Genomic DNA, 19,194 nt, shown 5'->3' with positions numbered 1-19,194 from the left:
ACACCTGAAGCTCAATTTTCCTAAAATTTGGTTCTGTAGTACCATTGGAAATGAATAAACTTGTCGTTTGTCAAAGAAAAGGCTGCTTTATACTGTCAAAGCATTGTGTTACTTAGAAAAGTGTAATCATTTGATCTTGCTGTGCTGAAGTTTTAATTAAGCCATGTTAACCTTGGATTTGAGATAATGCGAGTCTTTCATTGTCACAAGTAGAACAAAGTTTTATTCTTCTTTTCTATGTGTGGACTCTTGCACACTCTTGTTTATAGATAAAAAGAGGCTTTTGTGCTTTTCTTCATGTGTGAGGCTGCAACAGTAACAACATCCACACATCAGTTCACATTTTTATATGTTACGTAGGTTCATGCAGTGTCTGTGTTGTGATTGGCAGGCTATGAAGGAGGCAATCTGGTCAAGTTCCTCAGGGATATCGAGCACAGCACCGAAGTGCTGCTTGACCGCTGGAACATCGACATTGTCCCTGATGATAAAGAAGAGAAGGGCGACCCTGTGCCCTACAGCATAGTGAACAACTACTTCTCCATTGGAGTGGTGAGAACAAACCACACTTTTACACAAATGCTTAAGCTCAGTTATTAGACTCAACATCAGAACTCCTGAAAGAGCCGTTATATTAAACCTCCTCCTCCTATCCACACTCATTCATCAGACGAAAACTCTTACTCTCATTATGAGACTGTACTTTTACCAAAGCTTGAGGCTAAACTGCTCTTTAAAATAATCTGTGATTAATTAAACGTTGTTTTCTCATGTAGCATTAGAAGTAATTATAAATGGCAGGGGAACAACAACATGTTCAAACTTGTGTTTTAAACGTGATTTACTGCGTCTGAAACAGTTTCATGCCTGTGACTCGGTGTATTATTGCACACAATTCTCTTTCTCACACACAGTTGCTTAGCAACCCTCTTCTGTTCAAATGTTATATCCCATGTTGTTGCTATAATCAAGCACTTATTATCAGAGCAGTTAAATGTCGAATCAATATGTATTTTTTTGACAGTTACATAATCTTATCTACTTCTTTTTATATACTAACTTGTGGGACAGATTATATAACAAATAAATAAGATTTTTTTTTCATGTTTTTTTTTTTCACTTTCTATTACTGTAAGAAATTACTAATGTAGAAATTGCAGAAAAGATCCCAAATAAAATGAGAGGAAAACAAAATTCAAAGATGCGGGAGTGTATGCCGATGAGGATATTTGCAGATCTGGCTGAATTTCTGTTCTTTCGCTGGCCCAGTCTGGCCTCGCAGGGGCCAGGTGAGTCTCCGTGAACCTGTCGTCGTCCCCTTGTTTAGCTAATAATTAATTTCTGTCCTGTTTTTAGAACCCGTCACTATAAATAGTAAGTCTGCTTTCATTTCTGAAAAATGTCTAATGGTCTATTATAATCAGCCAAATCCCAGGTGTGTTGGATGACTGCTGTTTTATCTCGCTGAAATGTGCCAAGTAGTCAGGCCGCATTTAGAATAGCCAGAAATAGTGATGCGACCTGAAACGGGCCACCTGACCTTTTTGAAATGGGTGTGAAGAGTGGCAGGAGGCACATACAAGCTTTACGCAAGGTGGCATGGAGGAATGCGCCACTTCAGGGTTGTTATGTAACTCGGCTTAGTATCCCGCTGTCTGTGTTCATCAGCCAATGACATGGACCACATAAGAGTTATTGTAGAAGCCTTGAGAAATTGTCGTTGGATTGTGCAAATAATAAATCTAGCATTCTAGCTCTATAGGATATATAATGCATATGTAATGATTAACAGACCTCAGTACCTTATACCTCATGTAACTGAATGTTTTTTTAAAGAAAGAAGTCTTTTATGCTCACTATTTATTTGATCAGTGCCTGTAGTATTATAAAATAGACTTTAAAATAACTGTTTTCTAATTTGATATTTTTTAAAATGTAATTTATTCCTGTGACCTGTATTCCTATTTACCTATTTATGATAAATAATATGCTCTAAAATAATTAAGGCATGCCGGTTTAAGTGGTCACACTTTATTTGAAGGTCCAATTCTTGCTATTAACAAACCATTAGCTACCGATTTTGCCTCAATAAATTCCTAATATGCTGATTATTAATAGTTAGTATAGGCACTTGTTCAATTTTAGGTATTAGGTTGAATTAGGGATGTAGAATATAGTCATGAACAAATATGAGCTTTATAAGTACCAATGAAGAGCCAATATGTTAATAATAGGCATTCTAATAAACAACTAGTTTATAGTGAGAATTGGTCCCTATACTAAAGAGTTACCATTTGTGTCAATTCAAATACAGAAACACTGCGAAGACGCAGTTGTTTGTTCTGGTCAGGTTTGTGTCAGCCCATCTGATGAGACAGTGAGGTGTTTGAAGAGGCTGGGTAACGTGAAGGAGTGCTGACTGTGAATGGACAATGGCCTTTACTGTGAACCCTGAGTCTTGTGATGGGGGTGGACTGACTGTGCCATGTGGGTCTTTGCGTGGCTTGGCACTAATGCTATTTCTCACAAGACATATATTAAAAACTGTCTGGTGAGTTGGATATTTTCTTTTAAGCTGTAGTATCTCTTTTTTGGATTTTAACAATACCAAGAAAACTAAAAGAAAGACAGCTGTAGGTTAAAGGATTAATTCACTCAAAACTTAAACCTTCTGTCATCATTTATTCACTCTCATGCTGTTCCAAACCTGTATGACTTTGTATTTTAAAATATTTTTGAGAAATGTGCCCATACATTTTCTGTTCTGCATATGAAAAAAAGTGATACAGGTTTGAAACATGAAGGTGAGTAAACAGTTCGTTTAATATCCCTATAAAGTGTAAACATCCAGACATTGCTGTAATTATTGTTTTAATTACATTTGGTGGTGCTAGTGGCTTCTGCTTTAAAATATTTTAGATATGAAACTCTGTCATATCGTAACGGACTATTCATGAATTAATTATAGCAGTACAGTACCTAATAATGCATGCTTTGATGGTTGCAGTTGATTGGATTTCAGTATGATGGACTGTTCTGAGGATGCAGGCAATATTTGATGTCTGAAGTCATGATGCTGTGGTGTATGGTGCAGTGTGGCATGGCACTGGAGCACAGGGACAGGGTGCTGCGAGTCCAGGAGGACAGGGCAGATGGCTCCGCATTGGACGCCACTGACACCTGAGTAAAGCAGTGCCATGACTCATGCACTGATGTAATCATTAGTAATGCTGTTTCAGCCTTCAACATTTTCCAGTCACTATCCATAGAGGTTGCCATGGCGTTTGTGGTTTTCAGGCCGCTATCACCAGGGTTATGTTTTTCATCATTTGTGACATTCAGAGAGCTCATTTTCTCTTTAGCTATCTAATATCCATGTGGAGAGAAATATTATAGGGATAGTCCAACCAAAAATAAAGCATTAACTCAACCTGATGCTGTTCCAGATCTATGTGACTTTCTTTTTCTGTGGAGCACAAACAGATTTTTTGAAAAATCAGCTGTCTCTTTGAGTCCATGTAATGCTTACAAAGGAACCCTCAAAGTTGACGTTTCAAAAATCACACTTAATGTGACAAGATTTAAGCACATTGTGAAACTTTTGTGAGAAGTGACAATCCTCTGTGCTTACGCATCACTATAAATCATTATACTATCAGACACCCAATGCTCATGCACTGAAAGCCGCCTCTCTCAGACAGAATTAGTGATCGCAAATTCAGATCTCTTTCACTACTTATTGCACTTTAATGGACAACCATAGAAAAAAAAATGCACGTCTTATGAGTGAACTGAATGTAAACAGTTGAAAAAAAACCGCGTGTATCGATAAATTGGATCCGTCCATCTCTTCAAGTTACAGCAGGCTAATATTCTGCTGCTGATAAAATAATAAACAAAAATTTCCATGAGGGTCATCTTTAATTTAATTACTTTTCCTATTGTTTTAGTCATAGTAGCGGTTCAGTAGTAGTATCGAGATATCGGGTATCGTATTGAAGTAAAACCTTTTGTAATGTGACTACACTACATTATGTTGCCGTTTATCTAAAATGTGAACTCTTGAACCTGCATTTGACAGTTACCTGGAAGCAATTGTTCATAGTTTAAAATTGTAAAATATTAGTATTTTTCTAACACATACTTACATGTTTTGCTTCAGAATTGATTCATCAGCTTGGGTTGTATGGATTATGTTACATTAGCTTTGTGTGGTTTTTGAAGCATCAGCTTTGAGAGATATACCCATGCACTAAACTAAATTTCTGAGTGTGGATGCAGGAGGTGGAAAAAAAAATCACAGGTTATCTTTTATGTAAATATCTAAAATTTAAATCTGCATAGACCACTTGCTCTCTGCTGCAGGCAGGAGAGATGAATCTGGCAAAAGTGTGACTGAAAAATTCATCCCACACAGTCCTATTCTGTAGCTCACCTAGTTGAGCTAGATGCTATCAATTTCAGGGTCTTGGGGTTTGATTCCTAGGGAACAAATTAAATAAATCAAAATGATCTACCAAATAATTACATTATTCATTGCAGTGGTGCTGTTTGCTGTCTTATCAAATCTAATCACAGAAGAGCTCAAATCTGAGCGCAAACATACAAATGTTTTAGGAAAATGTGCAGTAGTTGGGCAGCTATCATTGATATGAATGAAAACACTTTCTCCAGAGTTTTCAAAGACTTCTTTATATGAACCTTCACCCCAAACAGTACTAGTTGATAGTGGAGGACAGTGCTTTACATTCATGAGAATCTGATTTCTGAGACATTTTAGCATGGCATCCCAATCCTGCTGTGAGATCCAGTTCACCCTGGAAAGAATTCTCAGGAGGAATTAAGGACAGCAAACTCAACCCGTCAGCAACCATTTAAGATGTCCTTCCATGTACATCTCTAGGCCTGGGAGTTGAAATCAAACCACCTCTCTTGACATCAACAACTTATCTGTGTGAGCCTCTCACCCTCCATGTGGTGATGGTGTTTGGAGAACTGCCCTGCAGCCATCATGTTCTCACTGGTTCGGTATCACGCACACCTTCATCTCCAGTGACACATTCAGTTCTGCTTTGGGACAGCAGTGCGAGTTATTATGCTTTGTTATGAAGACACACTGTCCCACTCATTTTTAAACAGTCTCTCGTTTGAGAATATTTCCTTTGTGTTTCAATGGACCCTTTCACAGACTGTAATGATTCATTTCCACAATTATTAACCCTTTAAAATCTAGTAATACACCAACAGAGGGAGTGACAGTAAATTTGACATCTTTCTCTCTTCTGACCAACATAATTTATTTTTAGAAATGCTTAATGCTATTTTGGATTTTTCCTTGCGCTGTTGGGGCAAATGGGCGCACAAAACGAAAAGCATATAAGTTAAAATTTTGTTCGCCACTAAAGAAGTTTAGTTAGGTAAACTTCTATAGTGTGGAACGATAAATGCAACAAATTGCCCCAGTTCATCAGAAAGTTAAATGTGCTATCACTTACTTAGCCATTGTGTTGCAAACACTCACTTAATAGATTTTTTGGTGTGAAAACTGTAGAAATGTTTTCAAACTACTGCTTCTGAGAGTTTCAGAAATGTGAAAGAGTTCTATTCTGTCGTATTGTAATATGGCTGTGCTCATGCCAGGTCAATAGGAAGCTAAACAAACATCTGTTTGATTTATTCAATCTTTCAACCTTATCTATGTGATAAGAGTGTTTATTTTAGAGCCTGTCAGTCTGTGTATGTGTGTTTGTGCATGTTGCATGTGTGTTGTGTTTGGAGGGGTATAATACTGGCACAGACTGAAGGTCAGGGGAAGTATCAGTGACAGGAAGTGTTTGGCTGCCAGAATCAGACCAGGTTACCAACATAATGAATGGCCGTGCTGAGTGACACCTGGCCCGTCTTAAAGATTGAAGGAAAACAGGAACCGTCTCTCCATTCAACTCACATGTGCACTCTAGAGATGCATTTGTACATTATTCACCCTCCCACTATTATGTGGACTTTAACACAAACATATTCCCGCTCTCACCATTAGTCCCATATGCACCTGCTCGCATTCGTGCTGACAGGAGCACAGATGGGCACTGACTCAGTACAGTGCTACAATAACCCGGTCTGGACACACCAATCACGATGACCTGAATATCACCTCGCTTAATACCCTTCACCTCTTCACCCCATCCATAGATACCATCCCATGAGGACAATATTTGTTTTTGGACTGATTTAATTGTTGAACTTCGCCCACTGGTGTGCAGAAGACGTTTACCTGTACATGATACAAGCTCTGAGATGATGTACGTACAACCTTTAGCCCGTTCAGATAGCCCAGGGGGGAATGCCAAGAACAGTTAAGCCCGCAGTTTCATTCCATAGGGACAGGATATGTCTTAGTGGAGGACAGGTGTCCCTGTCCTCCGATAGCGCACATTTTTGGGATGAATCATAACATAAAACCCCAGAGGATTTTTGTATCTGGGCAGCTAAACCTTTTGAAAATATACAATAAAAAATGTGAATCTGTGAAACTGAGCAAGAGCTGTGCATATGAGAGCTGTTTTGACATTAATTTATAAATGTGCATGCACGAACTAAGGTTATTCTGTCTGATATTAGATTATTATTTTGTTTTGAAATGTCAAGTTATTGGGGATTTTTTTTTTTAAATGAAACATTATGGCCTACATTTAAGAGCCTGATGACTTGTGTGCTATTGTTTGGACATGAATGAGAATTAATGAGTTGATAAAATTAAAATGCACTGCAAGAATAAGCGTGTCTAGTATTTCCAGAATAGAATAGAAGGAAAAGTATGTTCATGTCTGAGTTTATTCAGAATGTTCTGATGCCATGTATACAGGAATATTACAGCTGTGGACCATCTCACTTTTTACAAGTTTTAACCAGCAACTGGAACTTAATTAGAAAATGATCTTAAAGACATTTAAATAACTAAATAAAAATCCTTACATTTACAATAGGGATTCAGCACTTCAGCACATGAATTAAAAATTAAATAAACAATATCATTAACTTACCCTTGTGTTATTCCAAAAATGTATGATTTTTTTATCTCCTATGAAACACAAAAGAAGACACTATTATTTCATATTTAACCTGTTACATTACATTACATTACATACATTACATAAATTATATTATAAATTACATATATAAATTACAAACATGTTTTCTGTAAATGTAGGATGAGGGGTTGGGTTAGGGGATATAAAATATCGTTTGGTCAGTATAAAATCAATAGAAGTCTATGGAAAGTCCCCTCAGTTCACAGAAACAATCTGTGTGTGTGTGTGTGTGTGTGTGTGTGTGTGTGTGTGTGTGTGTGTGTGTGTGTGTGTGTGTCTGTGTGTGAGTCTGTGTTCCACAGAATAATGTAAGTCATACAGTTTTGAAACACCATGAAGGTAAGTAATGGTGAACAATCCATTAAAGGAAAGGAAATGACATGATGTGTGGCCAAGTATGTAGTCCCATACTTGGTATTTGTCATCTGTATTTAACCCATCCAAGTGCACACTCACAGCAGTGAGTGGTGAACAAACACACACACTCCGTGAACACACACCCGGAGCAGTGGAATGCTGCGGCACCCAGGGATCAGTTGGGGGTTCGTTGCCTTGCTTAAGGGTCTCACCTCAGTCGTTGTATTTGAGGGTGTGAGGGAAAAATTAAAGTGTGGCGTTGTGCAGTGCCCATTCTGTGTCATGGTATTCACCGCAGTGATTGAGGTAAAGTGCTTTCTGTTCTCTTCCAATGTCACATGTGCCAGTTTGTGGAACACCTGCGAGGGCTTTCTGAGCATTGAGAAATGTCATGTAGACATTGTTGATTCTGTGATATTTTAACTGACTTGAGTAAAACCAGACGTGCATAGACCTCAGCAGGTGATAGAACATTTTTAAATATCAGTATTATAGCATTGGTTTGGATATGTGAAGTCCATGCAGCCTCCCCATCCCCCCACACTTCCTGTACCCTCTCCCATATGAGCGCTGCAGCACCTGCAAGCACGGGCAGGAAGCCAGCGCAGGTGCTAACGTAGCATCGTCTGCTCGCAGCTCGAACGGTGTGCCAGCAGCTATCAGACCCTGAGAATCTCACAGTCGCACACTTCCTCCCTGTCTGAGTTTGTGACACGGTGAGCACTGCAGAGTGCCGAGATCCATCGTTATATTACACAGCGAAACTCTGAGACAGGTGTTACGTGTGAGTGAACATATTCAGGCTCAGGATTAGTGAAGGATGTGGTGGCTTTGAGATCTTCTGTCTTGTACATGTGCGTGTGTAAATATAGAAATAATCAGTTATGGTTGCAGACCTGATTCATCAATTAGTTCTTCTGTTTGCGCACTGTTGCTTTGATTTTAATCAAGGCTGCTTGACTGAGGGTGGATTCCGTTCTGGGTTGGAGCTGCAAGAGCAAACAGCCTCTGGTGCTTTTAACCCACTGTTTGATCACTTGTGCTCTCAGCTGCATTAGGTCCTCACAGGAAGAACTTCATATCGGTCAAGTTGACAGGATAATGGTCTTGAAGTAGATGATGTGGTCTTTTTACTAAGCAAAGTGTTTAGAACTAATTGTTGTTGTTTTTTTTCTATTATGGCAGTGCTTTTAATATTCATTGGTTGCAAGAGTTAGTGATTTGAACGGAATGCTTGTAATGATGTTTGGTGCTTAACTTGTCCTGAACCAATTTGTGCTACGAATGATACCTCAAACTGTGTTTGCTTGTTAGACGATGCTGATAACCTTGTGGAAGTGTGCCAACATATAGCGATTTGCGCGTCTTATGGACCTTTCACGGTCCTGCCTCATTCTCTCTCCCACTTCCCTTCCTGTCAATTTACTGCCCTCTCCAAACAAAGGCTAAAAATACCCGTTAAAAATGTGACTTGTTAAAGAATCATTAAGTATTTTTCTAAGTAATTGGACTTCATTTTGCTTCCATTATGCTAACTTGCTGAATCTGCTTTGGTATATTTATTATATTTTAATGTTATTTTAATATTATTCTTCAATTGTTATAATATTTTAGAAATACGCAGAATATTCTTATTTTTTTATATATTTCTAAATAGTTTTATTTATTTAAGTTTTAGTTTTAGTAATTTTAGAACTTCCGCTTAAACTTACTTCAGTCAGGTAACATTTCAAATTTTTTTTAAATTGTTTAATTTTATGTGAATACAGAAATTTTTAATAATAGTTGTTTTATTTGATGATAACCACATTATGTTTTTATAGCATTAGTATAATTATAGTTTTTATTTTCAGTTTAGTTTTGAACCACAGCAAGTGCAGATAATGTATGATGATGGCATTCCAATATATATATATATATATATACAGTACAGACCAAAGGTTTGGACACACCTTCTCATTCAAAGAGTTTTCTTTATTTTCATGACTATGAAAATTGTAGAGTCACACTGAAGGCATCAAGGGCTATTTGACCAAGAAGGAGAGTGATGGGGTGCTGCGCCAGATGACCTGGCCTCCACAGTCACCGGACCTGAACCCAATCGAGATGGTTTAGGGGTGAGCTGGACCGCAGACAGAAGGCAAAAGGGCCAACAAGTGCTAAGCATCTCTCGGGGAACTCCCTCAAGACTGTTGGAAGACCATTTCAGGTGACTACCTCTTGAAGCTCATCAAGAGAATGCCAAGAGTGTGCAAAGCAGTAACCAAAGCAAAAGGTGGCTACTTTGAAGAACCTAGAATATGACATTTTCAGTTGTTTCACACTTTTTGTTATGTATATAATTCCATATATAATTCCACATGTGTTAATTCATAGTTTTAATGCCTTCAGTGTGAATCTACAATTTTCATAGTCATGAAAATAAAGAAAACTCTTTGAATGAGAAGGTGTGTCCAAACTTTTGGTCTGTACCAGATTTTATTATTTTTTTTCTAATTTTCAAAACATTTACCCTTGGAATTAATAAAATGGCCCTATACATGATTTTAATGCTAACATAAAAATTGTAAATTAATGCTCATGAATACTCGATGAGCATTGTTGGACACTTATTTTTTCTGTACTTGTTTGAGGCTGTTGATTCACCATTAACCTATGTTTTCATCTGACAGAAGTATTTGCTTTCAGGAATATGTCTGGAGGTGTAGCCGAAAATCCCTGGAATTTTTTAGTTCACGGATGGGTCTGACGAAGTGCACACTACTGCTATAAAAGCTTTGTTTTCTCTTGTCTTTATCTGACTGTTCATGTTTCTGGTCTTCAGCATCATCTTCTTTCATTCCCCCACCCCCATCCTCTTCTGGCATTCCTGGAAAGCCTCTTTCTTGCTGATACCATCACTTATTCATCCAGCTTCACTCTATTTTTTTTTTTTTCATCAGGCACTCTAGTGCTGTAGCCCCATTTCCAGGATTGTGTACTTTGTCCAGCAGGCCTATCTGCACGATCATCTTTCCCTTAGGCCACAGCAACTGAGCTGACAAGCAGAGCCTTCCCCCATTGCACATGAGCTCATGATGTGAAACAGGGACCTGTTAATACCAAGCTGCTCTCCTTTTCTAGGGAAGGCTATTTTTACTGCACCAGAGAGAAAATCTTCTCTCGAGCACCAATTTGAAATCATCAGTCTATAAACTCAATGAGCCAAGCTGTAAGGTTTCCACTTTAACCCTTTATGGTATTATGTTCAAATGATGGAAAATGTTTCCTATTAGGTATAATAGGAAAAAATAATCATAATGCCTGTTTGTTTATGCCTGAAGAAGTTCAATGAAGTGACATTTGTGGTGGTTGATGTTTTGGTGGAAAACTTGATACGTGTTTGCGTGACATTCAACCAAGTATCGTGACCCATACTCAGAATTCGTGCTCTGCATTTAACCCATCCAAAGGTCACACAAACAGCAGTGAGCACACACACACTGTGAACACACACCCGGAACAATGGCAGCCATTTATGCTGCGGCACCCGGAGAGCAGTTGGGGGTTCGGTGCCTTGCTCAAGGGCACCTAAGCCATGGTATTGCCGGGCCGAGACTCAAACCCACAACCCTAGGGCTAGGAGTCAAACTCTCTAACAACTAGGCCACGACTTCCCCCATTTGATAAATCAAAAAAAAAAAAGCATTTATTTTAAATACCGTATTTTTCGGACTATAAGGCGCACCAGAGTATAAGTCGCATCAGTCCAAAAATATGTCATGATGAGGAAAAAAACATATATAAGTCGCACTGGACTATAAGTTGCATTCATTTAGAACCAAGAACCAAGAGAAAACATTACCATCTACAGCCGCGAGAGGGCGCTCTATGCTGCTCAGTGTAGACTAGAGGAGCACTGAGCAGCATCTCTGGCAGCATAGAGCGCCCTCTCGTGGCTGTGGACGGTAATGTTTTCTCTTGGTTAATTTCTCTCGGTTCATGTCAAATTACTTTAGATAAATAAGTCGCACCAGACTATAAGTCGCAGGACCAGCCAAACTATGAAAAAAAGTGTGACTTATAGTCCGGAAAATACGGTACTTTTTGTAACAATTTAAAAGTTTCACTTTTGATCAGTTTAAGTCATCCTTACTCAGTAATAGTACTAATGTTTCAATAAATAAATAAAAACACTGACCCCAAACTTTTCAACGGTAGTTAACATACAATTGGAAACCTTGTGCTCCCAAATTGCTCCATTTAACCTTCACAATTATACTTAAAAGCAGAGCTCACTGTTAGGCAGCTACTTTACTCGCCCTTTTCATAAATGTTTTTTGTAGAATGTTGTTTGTATGCTTTTCTTGGATTTTTTTTCTCTAAATAACAGTGTGCTGAAATTCACTTATATTATTAGGAACACTTCCAAATAAACAAAGAACTGAACTAATATAATATAATTGATGCCACTTGATTCAAGTGCAGTGAAGTGTCAATTTTCTAGATTACTGTATTATACAAATTGATTTGTGAACAAAGAAACATTGATTTAAGCCCAAATTTGAGAAGCACCCCAGCATGAGTGTTTCCTATGAGGGTAAACACAAAAGTAGTCTTGGAGAGAAAATCTAATGTTTTTGTCCACACCTCTACATAGTCTGGGTCTTGTCTGAGCAGCTTTATGGCTGTTCTGTTTGCTTCAGGGGTGCTGTTTCATCTCAGGCCTGAACACTTGATTTAGGATGTGCACTCCTTCAGCCGACTGACAACACTGTCTGTAGATCATTAGCCAGAGACTTAAAACACTGTTTTATATGTTAGCCTAAGAGAGGCATTTAACTTGTCTTTCCTGTTTTCTGTTTCACTTTTCAGGATGCATCCATAGCACATCGCTTCCACCTGATGAGGGAGAAACATCCAGAGAAGTTTAACAGCAGGTAAGAGAACATGCATTCACGAAGGAGCATATGGAGAGAAGACAAATTGACATTTAAAAAAAAAATGCATATGAAGAAAGACGTTACAATGTAACATCTGAGAAGGAACTAAAACCTAGGTTCTGTTTAAACCAGTCATGGCGAATTATGAGCAAACTTTATTTGGTTTCTGTTGTCTGCTGAGTCATGCCGTATGGCCCTGCCCACACTGAATAGTCACTGAAGTTTCACTTTATTGTATTTTGAAAATCTTTGACTTTGTTGGTCTAAGCATGCATTTACACTTGGCATGAATATAAACACAAACTTTTTCTTTATCAATTTTTGTGTCCAGAGATCAAAGTCATTTCAAATTGAAGTTTTATGATTTGACCTTCGAAAAAAGACTTTTTTTTAGTGCCAAAATAAAAGCCCTGATGAATCACCGCGCTACATGCTGCCTGTGTCTATGTCTGGTCTATCACAATGGTGAGCGGCTGACTGTTTCAGTCAGTTTGAATGGAGTTTCTTAATTAAATGTTATGCAACGCATCCCGTCTTCAGCAGTGGAAAGTAATCCGGTCATGTATCCTTTAGAGAAGACCATTTAGAGTGGTAAAGTAGAAATTATATAGTCTAATTTGGATCCTCTACTATTATCTCCACTCAGTTGGATCATTTGAAGTAAGGAGCAGAGTTGAACAGGTAGAATGGATCAGGATGACGTTAGTGAGGCAATTCAGCATGAGAAAGGATAGCAGTGAGATCGTCATTGCTCAAAGAAATTTGTAGCTTACAACAAGCCTCCATCAGTCTTCCAGCTATAAAAGGGTAACTGCTAAAACTGACCCTAGAACAGCACTTTGGATCGGCTCTAACAGTGCCATAAAATATGATGTTTTATCTTAAGGAACAGTCACTTAGAGCCTCTGGTGCACTTTACAGTAGCCGTTCTGAGCTCCCTTTGATGTGGATCTCTTTCAAGTCCTCTCTACTGTTCTCTATTCTCTTGGTTGATGCCTCTATTGAGAAATGCTGTAATAAGCCTGTGTAGCCTTTGGCCGCAAAGCACTCTGAAAGAAGGGGTTTTTTTGTTAAGCGTCATTGGTCCTGCTTGGTAAGACTCCAGGCTTTTTAGGTTGCCATTCATTCCATGCCATTCAACTCAATAAGGCAGCCGAAATATTGAGATTTAGTGATTGGTTGCATAATCAGATGTTTATTGGACAAGCAGTCTTCCGCTCATTATTTGATATATCTTTTTGATATATTTTTATAAATGTTATAAATGTGCTGTTTCAAAGTTTGGGAAGAGTAAGATTATTGTTTATAATTATTGTTTTATTATTATTTTATATAATAATATTATGGGGGATAGTATGGTGATTGTAATAATAATAATAATTAGTTCAAGAAAGGATACATTAAATGAAATACACAAAAGTAACTGTTTAGACATTTATAATGTTACAAAAGATTTCCATTTCAAATAAATGCTGTTCTTTTGACCATTTTAGAATCCTGAAAAATATAAAACAAGTCCACAAAAATATTAAGCAGCACAACTTTTTCCAAAGTTGGTGATGAGTAATAAGTAATAATAAATGTTTCTTAAGCAGCAAATCAGCATATTCAAATGCAGGCACGTGCACACATAGACATGAAAGGGGGCTTGTGCACCTGCCCTTTTTATTCCTGGAGAGAAAGTGCCCTTTTTTCTGGGATGCTTTTTTTTATTTTTGAAAAATAATATATATTTCTGTTTGCACACAGCTTCCCTGTCAAACAAATATATTTATTGAAATATAGTATCTAAATATCAGGTCAGAAGTTCTGAAGCGCTCCCTTTCCCCCGATTGTTAAACCCGATTGTATTGCTTCCGCTAAAGAAAATAGTCCGCTCCGTCTCTACGGTTAGAATCCTGTGAGTCCATAGCAACGCTCTGTTTTTCATGGCAACCGCACAGCGGTCTGTTGGTTATAACAGACCGCATTCTAGATTGGAATTCAACCAAGCCATGTAATAAAATAAGTTAATAAAATAAGCATATATCACCACCAGGTCCCTGTCAATTAGATGCAAATGTGCGCATTTTAACTAGTTGACGCCTAATTTGCATACAGAACGTCCCCAGTTATTGACTTACATCAAGAGTCTTTCCCCCTGAAATTTAGAAATCTAAATTGGTGAATTTAGAAGAAATCTACAGATGCAAACAGATGGAGGATACACACTAAAAAATGTAGTAAATCTGAGTAACTGCATCTGGTACATTAATAAATAAAACTGAGTAGAAATAAGTTAACATTAAACTTTAAAAATAACAATATTTATAAATTAACTATTTAAGTAATTTAACTTTTTTTATTTCCTCGAAACCTTTATAAAATAGTATTCCATACCACCACAAATACATACATGACATTGGCTTTTATTGAATTTTTACTCAATTATTTTGGTAAGTTTAATTTTAAAGTGTTATGTATTCTGATAACACCAAAATAATTAAAACGATGAAGTGCCTTGTGCAAAAATAAACAAATTATTAGTAAAACACGCCCCTCTGTTTGATGCAGTTATTTAGGTTATTCTAAATATGAAGAGTTCAGATGAAAAATCCTCTAAGTGCCATCTGAAATTTCCTTCAATAATGATAATTTTTATCAAGCTTGTATGTTTATGTTCACTTATTTCACATTACTGGCAATGAAAAGTACCTATTAATTGTCATTTAAGTTAAATTACTGAACTTAAATACGAGCTTGAAAAAAAACCTCATAAGAAAATTTCAGATGGCACTTAGAGGCTTTTGCATCTGAACTCTTCATATATACTTGAAACTAGTAGCATAGAAAATGTTTTTAAAACATGCACATTGTGGAATGGTTTCCTTTGCTGCTCTATAAACCTAGTGAATACTAAGGAGACCATGGTTTCTATGAACTGATTATTTTGTAGACATCTTTTGAAAATGAAACAATTGCGTGAGTTTGAGGAAGATAAAATTAATTAACTTTTTAATTTTTTTTTTAAAAGGAAGTCAGAGTTGCGTTAATATATATATATATATATATATATATATATATATATATATATATATATATATATATATATATATATATATATATATATATATATATATATATATATATATACTTTTTTGTTTAAAAAAAAAAAAAAAAACCTAATTATGAGAAGTGCCCTTTATTTCACTTGAGCCCCTGCCCCTCAAAATGTCTGTGCACGTCCCTGTTCAAATGGTTTTATTTATTTATTTGATACTGAAGACTGGAGTAATGGCTGCTGAAAATACAGCTTTAGGACCACTGGAATGAATTGCTTTTGAAAACATATTTTAATAGAAAAATTTTAATCACACTGTATTTTTTCAGTCTGTACGTATTACAATTTCATAAGTTGTAATCATGCTGTTACTGTATTTTAGCTCAAAAGTATGTATGTTGGTACTCACTCTTGAATCAGATTAAAGGACCAGAACTAACTGTTGTATAATGCAGTTAGTATAATGCATAAAAAAGGTTATTCACTCTTTAAATCCATATTAGGCATTTTCTGTTGTCTTTCCACTAACAGAATCTGTAAAACTGTTCCACAAGAAGTGTTTGAGTGGCAGTGGCATGTACCGAAGTCATATGGGGATTATATAAAGATGGATGACAACCACCATCACACGGTTTTCCATATTAGAGCGAGAACCTGTCACGGCAGTACAGCTTTTTTAATAACTTTTAAAAATAAGTTCCTAATGACTCATACACGATCTGAATTATGGAACCTGCCTGGCTGAATTAACTAGTTAATGTTTCAGTTGTTCATAATTCATGCACCTAGATTTCAGGGCGATGCCACTGGGTTCTCCACAATGCGGGGTTTGCAGTTGCAAGTTTCAGTCAAATGTGGCTCATCTGCAATTTGTCTTTAAATGACTGACAGACGGGGAGTCCAAAATAAGAATAAAAGGAATTATGTCCTCGGCCCATTTAAATCATTCAGTGTTTAATCCCAGAGTGAGTCACCCAGAAACACAATATAAAAGACTGCCAAACCAAATGCTTTATCTGCTTCGCTTTGTTCTGCAGATTTAGAATAGCCAGCCAGTGCATCTGCCAATCTATGGCTTTCTAATGAGGTCTGCGCTCAGTGTTTTTAGGATTTGAGAATGCACTCTCAGAGGCAGCGTGCCACCAGATGGTACATAAATGATGGTTGCCATGGAGTTGCACGATTTATCCTCATCGAACCTGTTTATGTGACATGTTTCAGTCCACCTGTTATACTTCACTCCTATGAAAACAGTGCTTTTAGTTTTAACTGGCACTCAGAGCATTAAAAAAACTAATGCAAATTCCATTCAGGTGTGTTTATATGTGTGGCATGTGTTAACATCCACACGCATTCCCACATTGACGTGCAATACACAGGGGGGAATACGTGTGACTTCTCTCGCCTCGGCGCTCAGTGGTCTGCATCAGGGAACCCAAGCAGCCCAGGTGCTAATGACCACGAATGCACAATGGACCCAAGCCTCTGTGTCCGCTCCTCCCAATGGGGCAGCCAAAGGAAGTTTTGGATTAAGAGGTGTCAAATTGCCCCATAGAAAAGAAAAAAGCCCTCTGAGATTCCTTTGTCTTTTCGATTAAAATAACAATGACGGCTCTGTGGACAGTCAGTTTCTCAAGCAAACAATGGCAAGAAGATGAGAGGCAGGGATGAACACAGTGTTCATGGGGGGTCTTGTTTCCCCTAATATCACGGTGGATTACATTCCCACACTTTATTCCTTTACTTTCGCAGTGTTTCTAAAACACTGAAGTAGTTTATTGGCTTAGCTTTTTAAATGCAATAAGCTACAGAAAAGGATTGCAGTAATGATGATAAGAATAAAAAATCTACAATGAAAGAAAATAAAAGTGAATGTTAAGAGTGTGACAATTTTGTATTAGCCAGCATCGTCAGTTGAAAATGTAGATTAAAAAAAATATCTTTAATGTTTTTTAAAGGGACAGTTCCCCCGTTCAAAAATAAAAGTTCTGTTATTAATTACTCACCCTCATGTCGATCCAAACAGGTAAGACGTTCATTCAGCTTCGGAATACAAATTAAAATATTTCTGATGAAATCTGAGAGCTTTCTGACCCTGACAGCAACATTATTTGTTCAAGGCCCTGAAAGGTATTAAAGAAATTAAAATAGTCCATGTGGTATCAGTGGTTCTACTGTAATTGTATGAAGCTACAAGAATACTTTTTGTGTTAAAAAATGAAAACTGAATTTTCAGTTATTTTGGTGAGCTATTCCTTTAAGGTGATCTCAAAATTGTTATTATGTGTTTAAAGTAGTAACAAGTGCTGTTATTTTTTCCCACATGTAATATCCCTAAATAATATTATTAAATATCTTGAAGACTTGTAATCTCTTTATTTAGTATTGGCACCCACCATAAAATCTCTACTGTAGTTATCATGGTAAAATTTGTGAAACACCTTAGCTGCATTATTCATCACGATAAAGATTTGAACTTGACTGAATGAATGCTTCACAATTACAGTATGATAAGGCTTTATATGCAGCAGTCAGTGAGGGGTAGGGGTGCATTAAAATGCATTTATTTCTGCCTCAAGAAGCCATTGATTGATCATCAGCGTGTAACTCAGCATGCAGTTAGACTACTGTATTTTCACATTGATCTCTGAAAAACATTGGGCTTTTCACTCTGGGCTATTTGAGTTAAGGTAGACGTCCCTTTTTACTCTGCAGCATGTCATTTGCACCATAAAAATCAAATATGGCATTAAACAGAATCTGAAAGACATTTGTCTGCTATGGCTGTTCATTTGTCCTGCCGTAAAACATTTTTGTATTTTCTTTTTCTTTTTTATCTTTTACACTCGTGTTCTTTTCAGACCCTTTACAAATATTATGAAAGACTTAGTGGTCTTTTAATTTTTGTGTGAACTTCTTCTGTAAGAATTACTCTGTCAGTTTTCAATTCAAATATATCAAGTCTTTATAAGGGAGACTTTGATTGTTTAATGTCATTGGTTTTAAGTTGGACATAAATCCCACATTAAGTTATACTGGATAGAAATGAAGATATTATTAAATAAATAGAAAGAAGACCTCTTTATTGATTTTATCTCCACCAGCCTCTAATCTACTTTTTCTTCTCCGGTTAAATTAGTTGATTAACGTAATAAATGTCATGAGATGAGGCCGTATCACATGACCGACAGAGGAAAAGGCCAAAAATGGTCCTGACCCAAGCTGCCGTCTGTCTGCTCAGCATGTGAGCATGTGTTTCATAACCCCTAAGAAGGTGTCTAGGTTTGTGTTTTGAGTTCTGTGTGTGTGTGTGTGTGTGTGTGTGTGTGTGCGTTGGTCAGTTCATTGTGTATTTTAATGCAAGGACCGTATGCGTGCGTGGGTGTGCCTGTGCGCAAATCCCTCCGTGTGCACATATGTGTGTGTGCCGGGACTCAGCAGAAACCCAGCATGGCTGTGTTCTGGAACCTGTTGTTCCCTGCTGCTCTATGCCCATGATGGGAAGGAATAAATATACGCTTCCCTTCCTCACTATCTCTGGCTGCTGCCAATAGAGCAGCCCGACAGAACCTACCCCCTGCCCTGACCCTCCTTCCCACACACACACACACACACACACACTTGCTGTGGAGCAGGTCACAGGCAGACTGCTACCTGAAAACAGAACACGGAGCCATAGAGTTAGCTGAAGATTAACTGCTATAAAAACAATCATTTTTCTCCATCTATTATTATGTTGTCAAAGTTAACATAATATTTTGATGTTGTCAAATTAATATAACAATTA

The 19,194-nt window shown here is 37.3% G+C and overlaps 1 protein-coding gene across 4 annotated transcripts in view; it reads left to right on the top strand.

The window, feature by feature from the left end:
• LOC132095226 (diacylglycerol kinase beta-like) overlaps window positions 1-19,194 on the top strand; it is a 130,236-nt gene that overhangs the window by 84,499 nt on the left and 26,543 nt on the right. For all 4 annotated transcript variants that reach the window (XM_059500047.1, XM_059500049.1, XM_059500046.1 and 1 more), the window contains 2 exons: window positions 392-552; window positions 12,300-12,364. In XM_059500047.1, coding sequence (XP_059356030.1) covers window positions 392-552; window positions 12,300-12,364 — 226 coding nt within the window. The remainder of the gene's footprint in view (window positions 1-391; window positions 553-12,299; window positions 12,365-19,194) is intronic.

The sequence above is a fragment of the Carassius carassius genome, chromosome 19 (assembly GCF_963082965.1).
Source record: "Carassius carassius chromosome 19, fCarCar2.1, whole genome shotgun sequence".
Taxonomy (NCBI): domain Eukaryota; kingdom Metazoa; phylum Chordata; class Actinopteri; order Cypriniformes; family Cyprinidae; genus Carassius; species Carassius carassius.
Note: the sequence above shows the minus strand (reverse complement) of the source record. Positions and strands in the feature narration are given on the sequence as shown.